This window comes from Xyrauchen texanus, chromosome 14 (genome assembly GCF_025860055.1).
Source record: "Xyrauchen texanus isolate HMW12.3.18 chromosome 14, RBS_HiC_50CHRs, whole genome shotgun sequence".
NCBI classification, from domain to species: domain Eukaryota; kingdom Metazoa; phylum Chordata; class Actinopteri; order Cypriniformes; family Catostomidae; genus Xyrauchen; species Xyrauchen texanus.
Genome location: NC_068289.1, coordinates 24,613,586 through 24,633,905, shown reverse-complemented (window position 1 = coordinate 24,633,905; position 20,320 = coordinate 24,613,586). Strand labels below are relative to the sequence as shown.

The 20,320-nt window shown below is 35.7% G+C and overlaps 1 protein-coding gene across 1 annotated transcript in view; it reads right to left on the bottom strand.

Annotated features, from left to right (window-relative positions):
• The window catches only part of LOC127655088 (receptor activity-modifying protein 1-like), a 129,087-nt gene that overhangs the window by 54,966 nt on the left and 53,801 nt on the right, over positions 1 to 20,320 (bottom strand). The window contains exon 2 of the mRNA XM_052142697.1: positions 2,564 to 2,699. Within this exon, the coding sequence (XP_051998657.1) occupies positions 2,564 to 2,699 (136 nt within the window). The remainder of the gene's footprint in view (positions 1 to 2,563; positions 2,700 to 20,320) is intronic.

Here is a 20,320-nt window from a genome sequence, read left to right as displayed (position 1 = left end):
AGGAGTTGTACAGTCATAATGAATGAGAAGGCCCTACTCGAAGCAGCCAGATCAGACAAAAAAAATAAATTCACGATGCACTAAATCTGGTAAGATCGCATTTAATCGTTCTAGTCTTTAATAATGGAATTGATGTGCTTATTTGGAAATGTGCTTTTTAACGATTAGATTATTATTTTCACTTCATTATATTTACATTGAGTAGGTCTGAGCTGTTAAAATTAGTTTGTATCGTAGACCTTATGCCAAACTGAGTGACGTTCACAGCGCCTTCATTAACGTTTAACATCACTGCAAAAATACATCTAATATAAAATCAATATTTATTCACCTAGTACAATAATATTACGTTATCTCTCCCACTTGTCCTGCAAAATCAGGTCTGCTGACCTGCAACAGAGCAATAGCCAGGTGGTCACCCTATGTATACCCCTGGCTTGTTTCTAAAAAATAAAGAAATGGTCTGACGCAGGTGTACATTGACGGTTCTTAAACAAACCCTCATAATAAATCTCCAACTGATTGACAAATTTACTTGTGAAATGGATTGCTGTGAACTGTATGCCAATGATTGAATTATGTTCAATAATATGGTAATAAACAATGTATTGTATTCTAAAGCTACTTTTATATTGTTTTATCAATGATGAACTCTTCTGCTACAAGAATGTAATGCATTTTAATTATCTGAATATTTTTTTATTTTATATATATTTATATATATATATATATATATATATATATATATATATATATATATATATATATATATATATATATATATATTTTTATATTTAAAGATAACTATGAATAATTATTTCATAATTATGTATTGAATTATTGTTATATGAGGGGCTTTATATTTGTATATGCGATTAATCGCGATTAATTAATCGGGACACCATGTAATTAATTCGATTAAAAAATTTAATCGATTGACAGCCCTAATTGTTACATATTGTTTTGTTTTCTTTCCTAAGAAGAAAATAAATGCCTTTTGACAGGAAAATAAATAAATTTAGAGTTAGATTTCAGCACTTTCAAATAATCTGTGATAAAATGCAATTACCTACGAAACATTATTTGATTAATCATGATAACACATTTTAATTGACTAACAGCACTATTTATAATATATAATAATTATTAAATTATTATTTAGACTGTATTATTATATATAATGTTATTATTATTATTTATTGACTGGTGTAAAACAACTGCAATAATTTCCAGTACTGTAGTGCACTGTCAGCAATTTGCACCTTGGCAAGAACCACAAAAGAATGACACGGGTTGAGTCACAGGGGATAAACAATGACTGGAGTGTTGATGACAGGGACTGGTAGACCTTGCTGGCCCAATCGGACAGCTTGGACATCAGTGTCACTTTTCTGAACTGTCTCTTTAGTCAGAGTGAAGAAGTTCATTTTAGGCCAGTTGTCACAGGCACAGAAGTAAAGGCAAAACAGTTCTTCTTGTTAACATGGTGGGAAAGTGAAACTACTTCCATATCATGTTTTCCTGGACACCACGAATAACCTCCTCCATTGTGTCACAAACAGCTGGGCATATGGAAGCAGTCCCAGGAACGGTGCATGCTTGGAGCTGTGCCACGTGGTGCACTTAATCCCTCTGATATACATGATAAGATGGGAACCTCCGTCAGTCTTCTCACTTACAGAGACAACTCTACCCTTTTCTGACCTTGCCACAAAGTGTTCAAATATACATACATGTGTGTTAGCTGCAAGGTGGTTTTACACTGAAAAAAGTTGTTAAAAGAGTGCTGAACCAAAGTGACTGTGATCATCTGTGGGAAATGTGTAGGGGAAGTAGTGAAATTGGCTTGGAACATTTATAGTCCATTTTGGGGTCACTCTAAAGTGTCTTTTAACATGGCAGGAAACATTTAAATATGCTCTGAAACAATTTATTTGTGCACACAGCACCTCAAAATATTGTGTAAGCAATTTCTTTCCTAAACCATGCACAGGAATTATGAATTATTATTTTTCATTATAATCAGAACTTATTTGTTATGTAAGTAATGCACATGATGTATTGAAAATGTATGCACACCTGAGATGGTAATGGGTCCACGGTGTAAAGTGGAGTGACCGTTAAAACTTGGGTGTGAATTAATTGTCAATAATGCACTGTTCCTTCATTAATTATTTTGTTAATACCACAGTTACAACATCTTAGGCAAGACACAGAGTGGGTGCACTGAACTCCAGCCAATGTCCCCCCGCAAGATGCCTAAGGCGGCGACTAAATCCACCACTGTTCGGAACAATATGTATTGTGAAAAGAACTATACAAATTAATTGTAATGAAAAAGTAAACTTGTTTATCTCAATACTTTTCAGGTTTTCATCCCTAGCCATCGTTACTAGTTTTGAAATTTTGTAACAATTCGGAAAGAACCCAGCAAAGTGTAATGTGGTCAGCAAACCTGAAGCTACACTTGTTGTAAAGTCAGAGGACACTAATTAACACTCTTGGAATGTGTCATAATTTTTGGTAGGCTAAAGGCTAAAAGTAACATATATTTAGCACTCACTCCACTGTGTCCTCCCAGCTGCACCATTGATGCTGATCGAGAACCTCCATATCCAGCTTAAACTTGTCCATGCAGAATTCCTCTATGGCATATTCATAGTGGCTGCTGCATGCCTTTGTTAGCACTGACATATTCACTGCAAGAGAGAAAAAGTTGGATGAGGGTAAAAATGAAAATATTTCACAAATTATTCCTTTATACTAAGTACTGTAAAATGTTATGAATTAAATTTAGAGCTGTCAAAATTAACACATTAATGAATGCGATTAAATAGTTGAAAGCGGTATCCCTGGGTCATTACACTGACACACACACAACAGCAAAGTTAAATAATCTCTTAATGCTATTTGTATGTACAAAGCAAGACTTGTGACAGAAAGCAAGTACTTTGCAGCCTCTGTAAGTTGAAATGTGAATTACCACAGAAAAAGTTTAAGTCTTAAACTTCACGAAACTATCATGAAAATGCAGAATGAGAGGTTGTCTGCACCACTTTTTATGTGGAGAACAAAGTGCCACTTGACGCCCTAACTCAAATCATGAACGCGTCTTTACGATTGCTGTAGCAAAGCGAATAGCCAGAATCTGCCAGCTGATTAATACTGTGGAGGCTGAGAGTTTAAGAGATTTAATGTCCATTGCAATGAATATGCAACCTATGTGGGGACTACTTCTTTCAATTTGTTAAATTCTCACTTATGGGGCTTTTCACGGTACAGCTCAACTTGACTCTGCTCGCTTTTTGGGGGTTTTCCACTGTGGATAGACCTGGTACTGTAGTAGTTTCTTGTGCCAATTTTGTGAAAAATCACTCAGCATATTTGGGGTTTTGATTTCAGAAGAATAGACTTTATTATCACACAATAAAGCCGAGTTGCCTACAGTGAAACCACAGTAACAACAACTGCACAAATCTGGTTTGGTTTTACTTAAATACATCTCCTCAAACAAGGTGGGGTTACATGCATTATCTATCATGCTCTTCATTGACTCTGGTCTTGACCATATTAAGAAGTAACAGAACCACCTTTGGAAGAGATCAATTCTCCCAGCAGTCATGAGAGCCCCCCCCAAGTAATGCTATTTATGTTTCTGCACACACCGTCAAATAGTCACACATATGTTTTACACACAGTAAACTGCATGTTTGCCCGTCAGACATAAATGTGGTACAAATCAACAATGTTTTCATTGATTACTCCTGATTAACTTGATAAAAATATACTACATATTCCCTCCTCTGTGACTTTATAGTCACATATTTAAGCATGTGCATGCTCCTGGTTTGGTCTTGTTTTTGGTTGTCACAGTTATGTAGAGTGTATCAAACAAAATATTCATCATAATTTTAAGAGTTCTTGCTTGTAGTGTAGATGTCTTCAACCCAGATACTTTGCGCAACGTAGAGGGTCACCCTTTGGGGAGAGGTTAGCCAGCACTTACACCCAGGGCGTGGTTCTTCATATCTTCTTATACACTCACCTAAAGGATTATTAGGAACACCATGCTAACACTGCGTTTGACCCCCTTTCGCCTTCAGAACTGCCTTAATTCTACGTGGCATTGATTCAACAAGGTGCTGAAAGCATTCTTTAGAAATGTTGGCCCATATTGATAGGATAGCATCTTGCAGTTGATGGAGATTTGTGGGATGCACATCCAGGGCACGAAGCTCCCGTTCCACCACATCCCAAAGATGCTCTATTGGGTTGAGATCTGGTGACTGTGGGGGCCATTTTAGTACAGTGAACTCATTGTCATGTTCAAGAAACCAATTTGAAATGATTCGAGCTTTGTGACATGGTGCATTATCCTGCTGGAAGTAGCCATCAGAGGATGGGTACATGGTGGCCATAAAGGGATGGACATGATCAGAAACAATGCTCAGGTAGGCCGTGGCATTTAAACGATGCCCAATTGGCACTAAGGGGCCTAAAGTGTGCCAAGAAAACATCCCCCACACCAGGGGCGATTCTAGGGTCAGAGCTTTAGGGGTGCTGAGCACCCAATGAGCCCCACTGCCACCACCCACCCTCTTTTCACACAAAAACAAAAAATATGTCTATTGAAAAATAACTTTATCATTTTAACATTGGTTCAACTTAACTCCAAAATCCAGATTTTTTGTTTCTTTTTTTTTTTTTTTATTGACCTTTTCAGAGCACCAGCTTAATTGTGAGAGTTCACACAGACAGACCCCTGTAACAAAAACAAAACCTTCTTCACTCAGCTGCTTTTCCTGACCGTTAACTCCATGTGCCTCCTTTTGTATCAACAGTCATCAGATTGGTTAGATTAGATTCAACTTTATTGTCATTGAACAAAGTAACAGGTACTTGGACAACAAAATGTAATTCCCTCTCATCCCTTATGGACTCTCCCTGTTGTTTTACTTTATTATGAAAAAATGTGGTGTAAAATAATGTTACAAAAAGTAAATGTAATATAGGCTACTTAATGCCAATAAGTTAGTATAGGAGTATGAGTAGTTACTGTTTTGCTTGCCACTATTCACTATATGTCAATTTATTGTTGTTGTTTCCTCACCTGGTTCATCCTGCATGCTCTCCCTTTCCCTTTCTCCATCTCCCACTCTTTCCCTTGGCACTTACAATCATACACAAATATATTGTAGGCAGGAGAGTTGAGGTCAGTTTGTCATGTCACAAAAATGTTATGGAGACCATTTACAGATTCTAAGGATATGATCAAAAGGCACACAGAGGCGTGTCATTTTAAATGTCTTTATTATTATTATTATTATTATTGGGCTTAGAAACTTTTTTAAATCACAAATTCCTTTCACAAGAGAAGCTGTATTCTCCATTGTGGGTTTGAAATAAATAAAATAAATAAAAGCAGGGGACTATTGCCTAGATAAGTAATTTGATACAACAACAGATAGCTGGTTTGCATTATCTGTTACTTTAGCTTAACACTTTTCAGAAGAACAAAAAAAAACAAAAAACAAGACAGAGGTCATTATGGACTGTCCCTAGTCTCTCACCTGAATCTGTCTTTTTTCTTTTAAAGAACTGTCGTATGTCCATTGCTCACTGGCAGGCCACACACACACACACACGCACACAGAGAGAGAGAGAGAGAGAGAGAGAGAGAGAGTAATGCTAGGAGTTCAGGAGTTAAGCCTGGTTCAGGTTAAATCCTCTGTGTGTCAGGAATGAATAAATACAGCAAAAGAAAAACATTAAACTTTCTTTTATTGTCTAGTTTTGATAGTCAAATTAACGATAAACTTTAACAACAGAGACACACGTACGCACTACACAGGTACGCAGTTTATTTGTCGCGCTGCTGTTTTTGTTTCACGCTCTAGCAGTTAATAAACAGAACTGCATGCATCTTGCGGAAGAACATTGTAACCAGCGCTACTTCTCTCCGTTTATGACTATGGACGAGTCACCCAGGTCCTGTGCTACTCCACAGCGGCGGCGACCCTCTCGACTAAAATAGTCCGAAAATAAACACTTATTATAGGTGTACCATGGTGATTCAGGATACTAACTCCAGTACTCACCGATATGGTTTCGGAATTGGAACAACTCTAGGTAAAAGGAAAGAAGTGTGAGACACAGCTTTGGAGCAACTTAGTTGATTCACAACACTACATAACGGGTTCTCCCTCTGCGTGTGTTTCGTGCTGGATGACGGTCGTGCTGAGCGGTGCAAGTACAGAGGAGAAGTAGAAGAAGAGAAGAGGATGACACCATTTGCTAAGTGTTTTCATCCTTAACACATACATTTTAAACCACAAACTATGGAGTATGTTTTGAACATTATTTAACCTTGTCAAAGACGAATGTTTTTTTAGAATAACAACATTTCTTACTCCAAGTTTTAGGGGTGCTGAGCTCCTTTTTACGGGTGCTGAAGCACCCCTAAAAAGGGGCTAGACTCGCCCTTGCCCCACACCAATACACTACCACCACCAGCCTGCACAGTGGTAACAAGGCATGATGGATCCATGTTCTCATTCTGTTTACGCCAAATTCTGACTCTACCATCTGAATGTCTCAACAGAAATCGAGACTCATCAGACCAGGCAACATTTTTCCAGTCTTCAACTGTCCAATTTTGGTGAGCTCTTGCAAATTGTAGCCTCTTTTTCCTATTTGTAGTGGAGATGAGTGGTACCCGGTGGGGTCTTCTGCTGTTGTAGCCCATCCGCCTCAAGGTTGTGCATGTTGTGGCTTCACAAACGCTTTGCTGCATACCTCGGTTGTAACGAGTGGTTATTTCAGGCAAAGTTGCTCTTCTATCAGCTTGAATCAGTCTTCCCATTCTCCTCTGACCTCTAGCATCAACAAGACATTTTCGCCCACAGGACTGCCGCATACTGGATGTTTTTCCCTTTTCACACCATTCTTTTTAAACCCTAGAAATGGTTGTGCGTAAAAATCCCAGTAACTGAGCAGATTGTGAAATACTCAGACCGGCCCGTCTGGCACCAACAACCATGCCACGCTCAAAATTGCTTAAATCACCTTTCTTTCCCATTCTGACATTCAGTTTGGAGTTCAGGAGATTGTCTTGACCAGGACCACACCCCTAAATGCATTGAAGCAACTGCCATGTGATTGGTTGATTAGATAATTGCATTAATGAGAAGTTGAACAGGTGTTCCTAATAATCCTTTAGGTGAGTGTATATTCATTAAAGGAATCAATTTCCTCAATTTCCACCCAAGTTGGTCTTTCTGTCCATTCAGGGTAGTTGCCATTGCATTTAGGCCATTCACATCAATCAAAGTCATCTGCTTTACTGTTGCTCAAATCCAAAATTATTTTACCAATGATAACACACAACAGAATCTTATTCCTTCCACAATGTTATTATCCAGATATTAATTTTAGTTAATTGTGCACCCCTATTTCTTTTGGCAATCAGGCCATGTTAATTTTTAATCACCATGTTTTCTTTTTCCCTTCTTCATTATTATTACAATGTACATGAGTTCAATAAAAGCATAAACAAAAATAATTTTCCAATCATAATTCTTCATCATGCAAACAATCTCAGGTTTGCTTAATACTTCTTTAATAATTTAGGCACTTCTTTGTATGTAACGGTTCTCAAAGCTTTACCTCCAAAATCAATCTATAATTGATCTTCTACACAGGGTGTGATTCCCTGATAACACAGTGATAGAATGCTTGTTATTCATCGCTGTGATAAAATATTTTAATAAAGCGGTTATTAAGACACAGTCAGGTTGAGTGGAACTCACAACTTCTGGCAGGTTTCTTCTAGACCTCCCTTTTGATGCTTCTTTCCTAAAAGCATCCATCCACTTCCTTAAACCCAGTTCACCCTTCTTGGGCATGTTTCCAGGGCGGTGGCGCCCTGTCTTAGGCAGCTCTCATTTTGCAATTGGAGAGTCTTTCCCCGTCATTGGGTCGTCACCTCTTGCCACAGGAGAATTTTACCCATCATTGGGTCATCATCTCTTGTCTCTGGTCTCGGTACTGCTCAGTCCTATTATCTAATCTTTAATAATTTGGTATCCGTAAACAGACATTTTCTTTTGTTGAGCATCACCTGAGAACCATCACAGCCAATGGAGCCATCTACAACTGCTCAAACATTGAGACAGTCCAAAACATGGTTAAATTCACAAAGCATTATTCAAAGTTCAACAATCTATTGAAATTGTCCAAATGAAAAGTAAAATGCAACAATTGAACTCATTTACAGTTCACTAATTTCCATTCAAGTTGTTATGTTTTCTCATTTAGCAAAGGTCACAAAAGACCTTGTCTCTTGGTGAAGACTAACCATCAGAACAAATCAAAATACAGGGTCGCCTCTGTCAAGCTTCTAAGATGCTTAATTTAAATCATCACTTTAATTTAATAATTTCTAGGTAGTTTTAGAACCTACATTTATTCATCCAGATGTACATTCAACCAAATCTCTTATCTTTAGTATGAACACTTCACTTCAAATTGCCCTCTGAAAATAAAAACTCTTCATTCAAAGGTTCAAACAGAGGAAAGCTGTTTGAACCTTTCCTTCATATTGCGGTATCTAACATTATTGTCAAATCACATCATTTTCCATATAAAAGAAAATAAAATCAAAAGAAAATAAAACTATTTAGTGATATGGTTTTAGCCCACTTAAAAACTTAAACTGAGAGCGAGAGGGAAAGAATTTTGAGGGAGAGATTTCACTCCTTCACACTGTTGTTACAGTTATTCCTTTTTTCTTTTTTTCTTAGAAAATTACAATAACACATTTATGTAATTCTACAACAGTGAGAATAGTGATAAATGTAATTTAATGAAATATTATAATCAAATATATTTCATTATATTATCTGCTTTCAACCTTTGCCATTTTAAACCATCTTCAAGAAAACTTCTAGAATTTCTACTTATCTTATCCCTTCCCTCCTCGCGCAATAAAAATAATGCGCATTTGTATTCAGACCATTGAGAAATTTAAGTTTTTGTTTAAAATCAATAAACTTTCTTATGATTACTTTTCTTACTCTTTCTCAGGAGAAGGAGCTTCCATTATGTCAAATAAACCAACATAAATCACCTTTTTAAATTAACAGAAAATAAATTAAAGATTTTAAACAAAATAAAATAGTAAAGTGGCACAATGGAAGTTCAGACAAATGTCTTGTGTTTTGCCATAATTGATCAGTAAAATACATTAAATCCTTTGAATTTCTTACAAGTCTAATTTTTATATCCTAATGTTAGCATCATTTAATAATATGATTTTTCAGTTATTATCCTCTTATACTTATCAGTATTTCATGATCAATTATTCAGTTAAATAGCAGAGACAGATGTCACTGTGCATAAACTGTATACCTCTAAAATTGTATTGTCATGGAAATAACTCAAAATAAAAATAGCTTATTAGAAAAAGACACTTAATTAACTCCTTGCAGCACTGATTAATCTTTTCATTTAAAGTGAGAGTAGTCGTTGGAAAATTTAGGGGAGTAAACAATCCAATATGTAACTCTTACTTTGCCAACAAATTAGCAATTAGATGCTGGATTTAAATTTAGACCCTCAGAACAATTTAGACATGGATATTGCACCCATGGATGGCATTTGGAGAATCAAACATCCAATTAGTCATATATGACTGAAATCAACTTATCAAGAGAAATTTGAATCCACAATTGAAATGTCAATTCAGTAATGATTACCAGCATTCATGATAATAGGAGAGCCAATCATATAACCGCCCACATACTGTATTTCTCAGGGGGTTTTTTTCTCCGGACTGTCTCCTGTAATATAAGCTTCTTCAATAAATCATCTGGCTCAGCAATCTGCAATGTGAGAGACTGGTTCCAGAATGAGTTATTGAAATGACTTACACAATGCTGACAACAGAAAGAGTAAAACATAGTTAGCATCAATTTCACACAGAATAGACACATGAACATGAAATTATTTATGATATTCAATTTAATCTTAATGTTTCTCAATGGGTTTCACCTAGTACCAATTACCAGTTTTTCCTTAGCATTATCAATATTTTTTCAATAAAATACACCACATATTGGGACTTATTTCAATTTTATCTGGCATGATTAGTCATAGAACAAACCCAAGAAAAAAAACTTCTCTAAGCAAATTTCAAACATAGAGAACATGAAATGATTTAAATTATTCTTAAATTTATTTTCTTTAATTCTAGTCTCAGTGACAGCTTTCAGTGTACCCATGATCAACCAATGCCTACACTGTTTATATAAAACAAGAAATAAAAGAAAAATATCTAATCTTAAATGCTATCTGTCTTTCCTAAGTTTGGGGCCCCTCTGTTTGAGTGGAGACATGAAAAGAGACACAGGGTTTAACTCCTCCTGCTCACACTCCTTACAGAGCGCAGGATCTGTTTCTATTAAGTGCACTATCAAGTCTCACTCAGTCTCTCCATTCAGACATTCCCTAGCAAAAATAATAAACACTATCTGTCTTATTTTTGTTGGTTGATCAAGTTTACACCAATAAAGTTGCACACACATGTACATTGTTGTCCAGACATATCAAAAATTTAAACACATCAAAAATAAAACATATAATCATGGGTTTTTAAATGTATATATCAAGACATTATAGTTTAATTTAATATTGTTAAAAATGTTATTCTCTCGTATTGGACTAGACAGAACATAAAACAGACACATGAATGTGAAATTTTCACATTTGATTTACTTTTCATATTCCAATTTCAAAATCCTTCTCTTTAATCTCCCTTTACCATTTTCTGTGGCTTTGATAACTACAGGCCACACTTCGAGAAATGACATCCACATTCTATCTAAAGTATTTGGAGCTGACCTTTGGGAGTTGACCTTTGGGGTCACATAGGGAGGTATTTAAAAAAAAAAAAAAAAAGGACCCTGTCATTTTACCCTCCTCTGCATGCTTCATATTTCTCAGTGAATTTTAAACTTACTGGACATAGCTCTTACTTTATTCTTTTTACCTTTCCTGTTTTTAGTTTTTACTCTTATCTTTTTATTTATTGATTTTTTAACCTTTTAATCTAAATGTTTTTCTAAATAATTTTCCTTATCTTTTTCTAATATATTAATTATTATACCCCATACATGAATACATTTCCTATATGTTTGTCAATTTACTTTTTAGGATCAGTTTTCATCTAGATTTTAGTTTTTATTTCTCCACTTGTTCCTTCTTAATTTTTACTTGGCATATAAAAATGAAAAATTATTTTAGCACCATTAATTTAGATAAATCAATACATTTAGAGAATAAATTAATCTTTTATTTTTTTTAAATGTATTTCCTTCTACACTAATCTTCAAAGGCAATATTTTGAAACAATTTTCCCAATTTCTTTCACCTTTACTTTTTAATACACAAAGTTCATTCACGTCACTTTATTATTTATTTATTTATTTATATTGCTTTCTCATTTCTTTGAGATTTTACACAGTGGATTTCTAGATTTTAGTATTTCCACTGGAGTTTTACCTTATGTGATATAACAACACTTATCTTAACTGCAACCTTTGTTTAAATTCCAATTACTTAGTTGACTTCAGTTTAATGCAATAAACTGGACTCAAACTTTATTTCTTATTCTTATTATTTATTATTTTATTTTTCTCCTAGCTATTTTTTATTTTTCAAACTGATTTTAATTACTTTACAGTTGTTTAATTTTTTATTTCAATTTCAAATTTTTTATTGTTACTTGTCCCTGTGCTTTAAAGGTTAAATTTTAAGCACAGATATCTCTTTTGACTTAACAAATTCTCTATATGAAGTTCACTTGTCTTCTGCGACTGACTAGTTCGGAAGCTTAGCATATTTTTACCGTCCGCTGCCAGCTGCTAGTTCTAAAAAAACAAACTCACAGCTGAGAGTTAATTTTCTATTCACGCAGCAAAGGCTCCCTCTACTGGTTACACGTGCTACACTATCTCAGATTTTAGTTTTGTATATGTTATCTATGGAAATTTCCTTCCACAGTTTTATGAGACAGCTTTCATTTCCAACATTCATTCAACATATATATGACAAACTTTCTTTATTGGACAACTTTACTCCATTCATCTTGCCTTTTATTAATTTATTGGGCTCATATTACATCCACACAGTGTTCCTTTTATGGTCAACGACTAATCACACACTCCAATCCCTGCACCGGACTTATATTTTTATTAAGTCATACTTTTTCATACATATTCACTCTGCACACACTTTGATTCTTTTATCTAATTATTCTTACAAGCACAGAAATGTTACACTTATTACAAACACAAGGCCTTTATAAACACAGAGCTCTCAAAAAACACACTAAATTTTGCAATTATTATTATTCCTATCCTAATTAAACTTCAGGATTTATTTTTATTTATTTATCTATTTACTTTTTAATCTTTTATTGCCTATTCAGTCCTCTTATTAATATTCCACAGAGCGGTATCCGCAAAGAAAATAAATAATTTTATCTTTGCCTATTCAGACCTCTTATTAATTTCCTACAGAGCGGTATCCGCAAAGAAAATAAATAATTTTTTCTTTGCCTATTCAGACCTCTTATTAATATCCTACAGAGCGGTATCCGCAAAGAAAATAAATAATTTTTTCTTTGCCTATTCAGACCTCTTATTAATATCCTACAGAGCGGTATCTGCAAAGAAAATAAATATTTTTTTCTTTGCCTATTCAGACCTCTTATTAATATCCTACACAGCGGTATCCGCAAAGAAAATAAATAATTTTTTCTTTGCCTATTCAGACCTCTTATTAATTTCCTACAGAGCGGTATCCGCAAAGAAAATAAATAATTTTTTCTTTGCCTATTCAGACCTCTTATTAATATCCCATATATATATTTTATAATATATATTATTACTTCTTAAACTTTATCTGCCCTTATTTACTGCTATTGCATCTAATCCCTTAACAGCAAATAAAAACAGATCATTGCATGCAATTATTTCTTCTGGAATCAAAACCCTTTATTTATTCTTATTTTCCTTTTTGGTTTAGAAGAGCTTTTTGAGCGTTCTTACCACCACAGGCAAACTGGCAAGTAACACAAACGTTTATAAGCAAAATCTGCTTACCTCTTAATGGTGGCCACCTTGTTTGTGTTTGCCTTCCCAGCCGGCCCGCGATGTAACGACTCTGCTCTCTTCTGTCGCTGTTCGGGTGCCAATTGTAGTAGTTTCTTGTGCCAATTTTGTGAAAAATCACTCAGCATATTTGGGGTTTTGATTTCAGAAGAATAGACTTTATTATCACACAATAAAGCTGAGTTGCCTACAGTGAAACCACAGTAACAACAACTGCACAACTCTGGTTTGGTTTTACTTAAATACATCTCCTCAAACAAGGTGGGGTTACATGCATTATCTATCATGCTCTTCATTGACCCTGGTCTTGACCATATTAAGAAGTAACAGAACCACCTTTGGAAGAGATCAATTCTCCCAGCAGTCATGAGAGTCCCCCCAAGTAATGCTATTTATGTTTCTGCACACACCGTCAAATAGTCACACATGTTTTAAACACAGTAAACTGCATGTTTGCCCGTCAGACATAACTGTGGTACAAATCAACAATGTTTTCATTGATTACTCCTGATTAACTTGATAAAAATATACTACAGTACCTGGTACTTTTTTTAGTACCACCTCGGTCAAGGTTCCAAGCGAGCTGAGCCGATACTAAATGTGACATCAAAACCCTGCAGATCACAGATTGGTCAGAGATAATCTTTACATCCAGCGTCACTGGATTTGCGACACGGGACATCAACCAACTAGTTTTAAAGATAGCAACAGCGATAGAAGTATCATTTGTTCACGCGACTTTCGAATTGTAAAAATAAATGGCTGTGGCAAATTGTGGCAGCATTATTTTGTTAAATATAATTTTATTTTTTTTCCTAAAAAGGAAATAAATGCAGTTTAAAAAGAAAAGAAGTACAGTTCTGTGCAAACGTTTTAGGCACTTGTGAAAAATGTTGCATAGTGAGGATTTCTTAAATAATTATGTAATAAATATTTTTCATTTATCAATTAACGTCACACTAAGTCCAGTGAACATAAAAAGCCTTCAAAACACCAATTCTCCTAGGTACACCTGGACACAGTTTTTCATGGTTGTTGACAGATAAGATGTTCAAAGCTTCTTGGAGAATTGGTCTTCTATCTATTTAAGCTGTCTCAGTTGCTTCTGTCTCTTAATGCAATCCCAGACTTATTCAATGATCAGTGGGGGTTTTTGTGGAGGCCATGCCACCTGTTGCAGAGCATGTTGTTCTTCTATTCTATTCTATTTACAAAAGGAATGTTTTGGAGTTTTAAATGTATATTTCTTATTAACACACTAAAGATGAAGACATACATTACCATCTGAAAACAAATGTTTTTGTGAAACATCTTGTGTGCCTAAAACCTTTGCACACGAAGGTCATTGTTTTATTGTCCTTTCCTTTCATGCCCACTGGTCTATACCTCCAACTGTTATATCCTACTTCTATACAGAGCTCCGGTAGTGTAAAGAATAGTGGCTGATAAGGATGAAAGATAGGCTCACGGTCAGCGCTGCACAGACGGGCATTCTCCATGGCTCATTGTTAGTCAACAATGCTCAAAACACATCACATCAATACTGTGACAGCAGAGCCTCCCTCATAAAAAGAATACTCATAACCTAAGACAACACAACTAACTGGAAACTGAAGCTTCTGAACCTGGAAAGAAACATTTGCATGTTTGTCCTTTTGCTTCTCAGAACAGAAATCAACTGCTGCAGGCCCAGTTCTGCCATATTTAGGACATTGACTCCAGCCAAATAATACAGTAAACCTAATGCTGCAGTTCCTCCTTTAAAGCATCTCAATAACTCAATGGATTTCACCATGAAGGGCAATGTATCTCCGCATTCGTGTTGTGTATCCTGTGTGTATCCTTCAAATGAGATAATGCTCAGGTTTTTTATAAGATTGTGTATATTTAATTTAATTTATTTATTTACAGGGGCAATGCACATTAATAAACATAAATGTAAACGTGCCAGAATTAGCCCAAAAGGCTATTTTTCATCTGTAGACCCTTGACAGAATGTTAAACGGTCACCCTTAAAACAGAGACAGAGCATCACACATATACACATCATATGAAAAAACCAAAAAATAAAAAAAATAAAAATAAACGTGAATTATCTAAAACAAAGTAAACATGAGAGAAAGGAAAGAGAGAGAGAGAAAGATGGCAACAGAAGAGAGCAACATAACCAAGAACAATTAGTATAAAGAAGTCTATTGTCAAGAATAGAATACTAATGTTGACAGTGCTGAATTGTCAGTAACCATTTTTTAAGATGAGACTGAAAAGAACCAAAAGCATGTAATCATCTAATTGTTGATGGGACAGAGTTCCATTCCCTTGCAGCTTTGACTGAAAATACAGACTGGCTAAAGTTACTTCTTTTGAAAAGGATAATACAGTCCCCTCTTTCCCCACCCCTTGTAGATCGGTGAGCAGTTGTTCTAATGTTCACAAACTGTTTTAGTGGTGAAGACAGGCTATGTATAGCCTTAAACAGCAAACAGATATGTACATATTTGATCAAGTTATCCCAGCTTAGCAAGTTGTATTTTTTTAATATTGAGCAGTGATGAAACCGAACTGATTTCTTATCAAGAGTTTTTAGTGCTTGTTTATACAAAGACTCTAGTGGTTTCAGAGTAGTAATTCTAGCTTGCGACCAAGTAGTTAAACAGTAGGTAATATGAGAAATGATCATGGAATGCATATACATCAAAGCGGCTTCAGACGACATATAATCACGAATAAATCTAAAATTTGATAAACTAAATCTGACCCGGTTACAGACCTTTTTAACCTGCACCTTAAATGAAAGTTTGGAATCAATCAGAATACCAAGGTACTTATATTCTGATACAATTTGTAATCTTTCCCCTGATACAAATACATATGGCACTATACTTAAATTCTTAGTTTTTGTGATAAACATACACACTGTTTTAGAAATGTTTAACTGTAAGCAGCATTGTTCTAGTCAAGCCGCAACATGAACCAGAGATTCTGTAAGGTCATTTTCAACTTGTGACACACTACTTTCGTGTATATAAATAACAGTGTCATCTGCATACATTTGAATGTTAGTATTAGGACAGACAGATGGAAGATCATTGATGTACAACATAAAAAGTAAAGGACCCAAAATAGATCCTTGTGGAACACCAGTGGATATACTTAGAGGAGCTGACTTATAATTCTGTATACTAACAACCTGTGTGCGACCTGACAAGTATGATTCGATCCATCTCAACGTATGTGGAGAGAAATTAAAACTTAATAATTTAGACAACAGAATTCTGTGATTTACGGTGTCAAAGGCCTTCCTGAAATCAAGAAACACAGCCCCGACAACCCCTCCTTTATCTAATAGAGACTTAACTTTCTCAGTGAAATAGCAATTTCCCATCTCAGTTGAATAGTTTGCTCTGAAGCCAAATTGCATTGGATGTAAAACAAAAGATCTGTTATTCAAACAATTAGTGATTTGTGCAGCCATCAATTTCTCTGCAACCTTTGAGACTATAGGTAGAATACTAATAGGTCTGTAATTACTAGCAGAGTGAGGAACACCGCTTTTGAATATAGGCACAATAACAGATGACTTCCAAGCACATGGGAACATCCCCTGAGAAATTGAAAGATTGATAATTTTAGTGATGGGATTAACTAACGACTCACTAAGCTCTTTAAGCATTACCATATCCATACCAAATATGTCCTTTGCTCTGGATGGTTTAAGAGATGTAATTATTCTTATGACGTCTAATTCAGAGACTGCCCTTAGAGTAAGGGCTTGTTCACCTGTATTAACTGTATACATTTCTGTATACTTAGGGGAAAAACATTGTGTAATTGTGACTACCGAGTCAACAAAATAATAATTTAGTGCTTTGGCTACATCAGCTGGATTGTTAGTCAGCTTCCCGTTAACCATCAATTCAAGTGAAGACCTATCTTTTCTTTTGTCACCTTTTAAGTAGCTCAACTTATTCCAGATTGTTTTTGAATTACCTCTCGCCTCATTAATTATCCTCAGAAAAAAATCAGCCTTTGCTTTTCTCAACGACTTTACCACCGTGTTCCTTAACATAGCGAAATGTTGTCTATCATTACTAAACTTTGATCTGTTTACTGTTTTTAAAGCAAGATCCCGTTTTTTCATTAATTTTAATATATCTGAATTAATCCAAGGGACAGTATATTTTTTATTTTTAGGATTAAGTTTACAGCTAAAATCATTAATAGTGCTCTCTAATTTTTTGGAAAATATTTGACTGTCTTCGTCCTGATCTTTTCCGATTAATAAATCCTCCCATTCAATCTGATGAACTGCCTTTCTGAAATCATCTAGTTTACGTTTTGGAATGCCATAAGAGTCAAGAGAGATTAGAATGAATTTAATCTCTTGCTAGATAATTTTCTGGCCACTAGAATCAAATTGTGATCAGAAAGGCCTGTTAACATATTAAAAGTTTTTAAAATTCTCTCTTCTCGGTTACTAAAAATTAAATCAATTTGAGAACTTGTTGAATTAGTTATTCTTGTAGGCCTATTAATCATTTGCTTCAGATCAAAGTGATCAGTTATCTGTTTGAGATTCTTTCTTACGGTTTTATCTTCCCAATTGATATTAAAGTCTCCCATTATAATAACTTCTTTGTTAAAATCACACTGCTTTAGTAATTGTTTCAAATTTTCATAAAGGGAAGATGGTGGGCGATAAATTACAATTAATACAAAAGACATTTTTGGTGATAATATAAGATTCAGACCAATACATTCCAAGTCCATACAATTTGCCCAGGCAATTTCATTACACTGGATGGTAGTTTTCACATAAATCATAACACCACCTCCCTTAGACCCAACCCTATCTCTCCTATACAATTTAAAACCAGGTACCTCTAATGCAGCAGACGGAGAATTTTCATGAAGCCATGTCTCAAATAAACAAAGAAAATCTAAGTTAGAGTCTAGTAAAAGATGATGGATTTTATCACTTTTTGATATAATACTTCGTATATTAAAATGCCCACCGAAGAGACCCTTTGGCTTGACTTTAGGATCCCAAATTGTTCTAGATTGATTTACTGTCTGAAAGAATCCCCATTTCTTATTTTTTAAAATACCTTGATTTACAACTTTACTTTTTACATTTTGCATAGACTTTGCAGACACTTGTGAAGTACCTAAACCTGAGTTAGCAGAAATGGAATTGTTTGGTGACTCCAACGGAGCAGAATTCCCTTCATTCCCCAAAGGTCTTAAAATACACAATCTCGTCTGAAAGCTCGCCGCACGGGAACCCAGGCCTGCCTCAGATGCCAACAATCCCGTATGGACATACCACGGAACGCCAACTGCGGCCGTGGTAACACCCAGCAACTCGGCTTCCCCTACCGCGAAGCTCCCCGCACCAACACCGCCACCAGCATCCAGCAAGATAGAGCGAAGGTGGTTAATGTGTTGAGCATAGCCAGACAGTGACGTACTGCCACCAAAAGTGCGTATGGAATCCACTAAGCCAGTGTGACGCCGGTCCATGATGGTATGATGGATATGAGCCATTGAAGTTCATACATTTGCAAGGAATTTGTTCTTCACGTTTTACAAAGGGATAACAAAGTCAAAACTTCAATAATATAAGAGTAGACAAGAAGACTTGACTTATTAAACAGCAAAAATCCACTCACTGTTTAATCTTAAATTAATTCACTTTTCAATTTCAAAATACACATTTTCTAAAAACACACATTCCTTAAATTCAAAAGTACAAATGTAAATAAATATATAAAACAGTTTTATTGCATGGAAGAGTGACTGCAATTTGTTGAGGAATGGACCAAACTGCACATGCACAGCAAAATTCCCAAACAAGCATTTAAAAGCATCTCTGATTTTTGCAGCCTGTTTACCAGCCATCCTTTCCACTCATGCATGCAGAGTCCCAAACACAACCATCAGGCATTTCACATTTATATATTTATATTTATATGTCCTTTGTGGCAACATTTATTCTCAATGTGACAGGAACCTTTCCAAAAGACTTAATTAATGAGCTCTCTCTCTCTGTACGTGCAACAATCATATATCTCACTGACACTGACAGCATTTACGTGAGTGCGCATGTGAGCATGTGTGCAACTAATTAATTACCATCTGCAGTATGTTGAAAATCTGGATGATATCCAGGATGCTTTAGAGCCTATTAGTCAGAAATACTTAATTGCAGTTACTATGGTGTGCAAATTTGAGCATGGCGATGTCATGTTGTACAGGAATATGTACAAAGCGAGAATTAAAAATTTGAAATAAAGATTTGTTACCAAATCAAATAATCACTAAATTAATCTACACATGTTGTACTGCAACAAAAAAACCAGTTACATCTGTAACCTAGACGTTCCCCTTAAGTTCACACAGGTGCGCTCGCACAGTAAATACAGGTGTAGTTCATCACGTTATAGACATGTTCCACTACTGTATGTTTGGCAACCAGAGACTATCAAAATACATATAATACATATAATACATAAAGGGCTATACATAGATGTGTCACAGGTGCATCATCAGGTATTTTGTCTGAAGATCAGTCCTGGGGCATCCCAGTGCAGCAATGACGTGCAGCATCTCGTTCTGCTTTTATCAGGGAACAGGGGTTACAGTTAAGTAACCTGAGACGTTCCCTATAAAAAAGCTACACTTTGATGCTGCACTGATTTAGCGCTATGGGAACGAGAATACTCACGCTGCTGCACTGTGGTTGTCTGGACCCCTTATGGTTGTGTAGTTGTGCTCACAAGAGCACGAGAAGTCTCAGATATGATGCTGACTCAAGGACATAAGAGCCTGGAGTGGCATGAACATCCAAACTATAAAATCTTATGAATATGTGTGTGGAGAGGACCAGCCTGCCGCATCACAAACATGCTGCAGAGGGACACCTCTAGCCAAGGCTTTAGAGGAGGCAACCCCTCTGGTACGGCAATAGTGTCCCTCACCCAGTGTGACATAGTTTACTTGGTGGCGGCCACCCATTTGTTGCGGCCCTATGGCAAATGGATAGTTGGCCTGACTTATGCCACTAGCTAGTGTGGTGAACATAAGTCTGAAGGGCACGGACTGGATACAGTCTGTGAAGTCTTTCCTGCTCCGCCGTTGTAAACGGC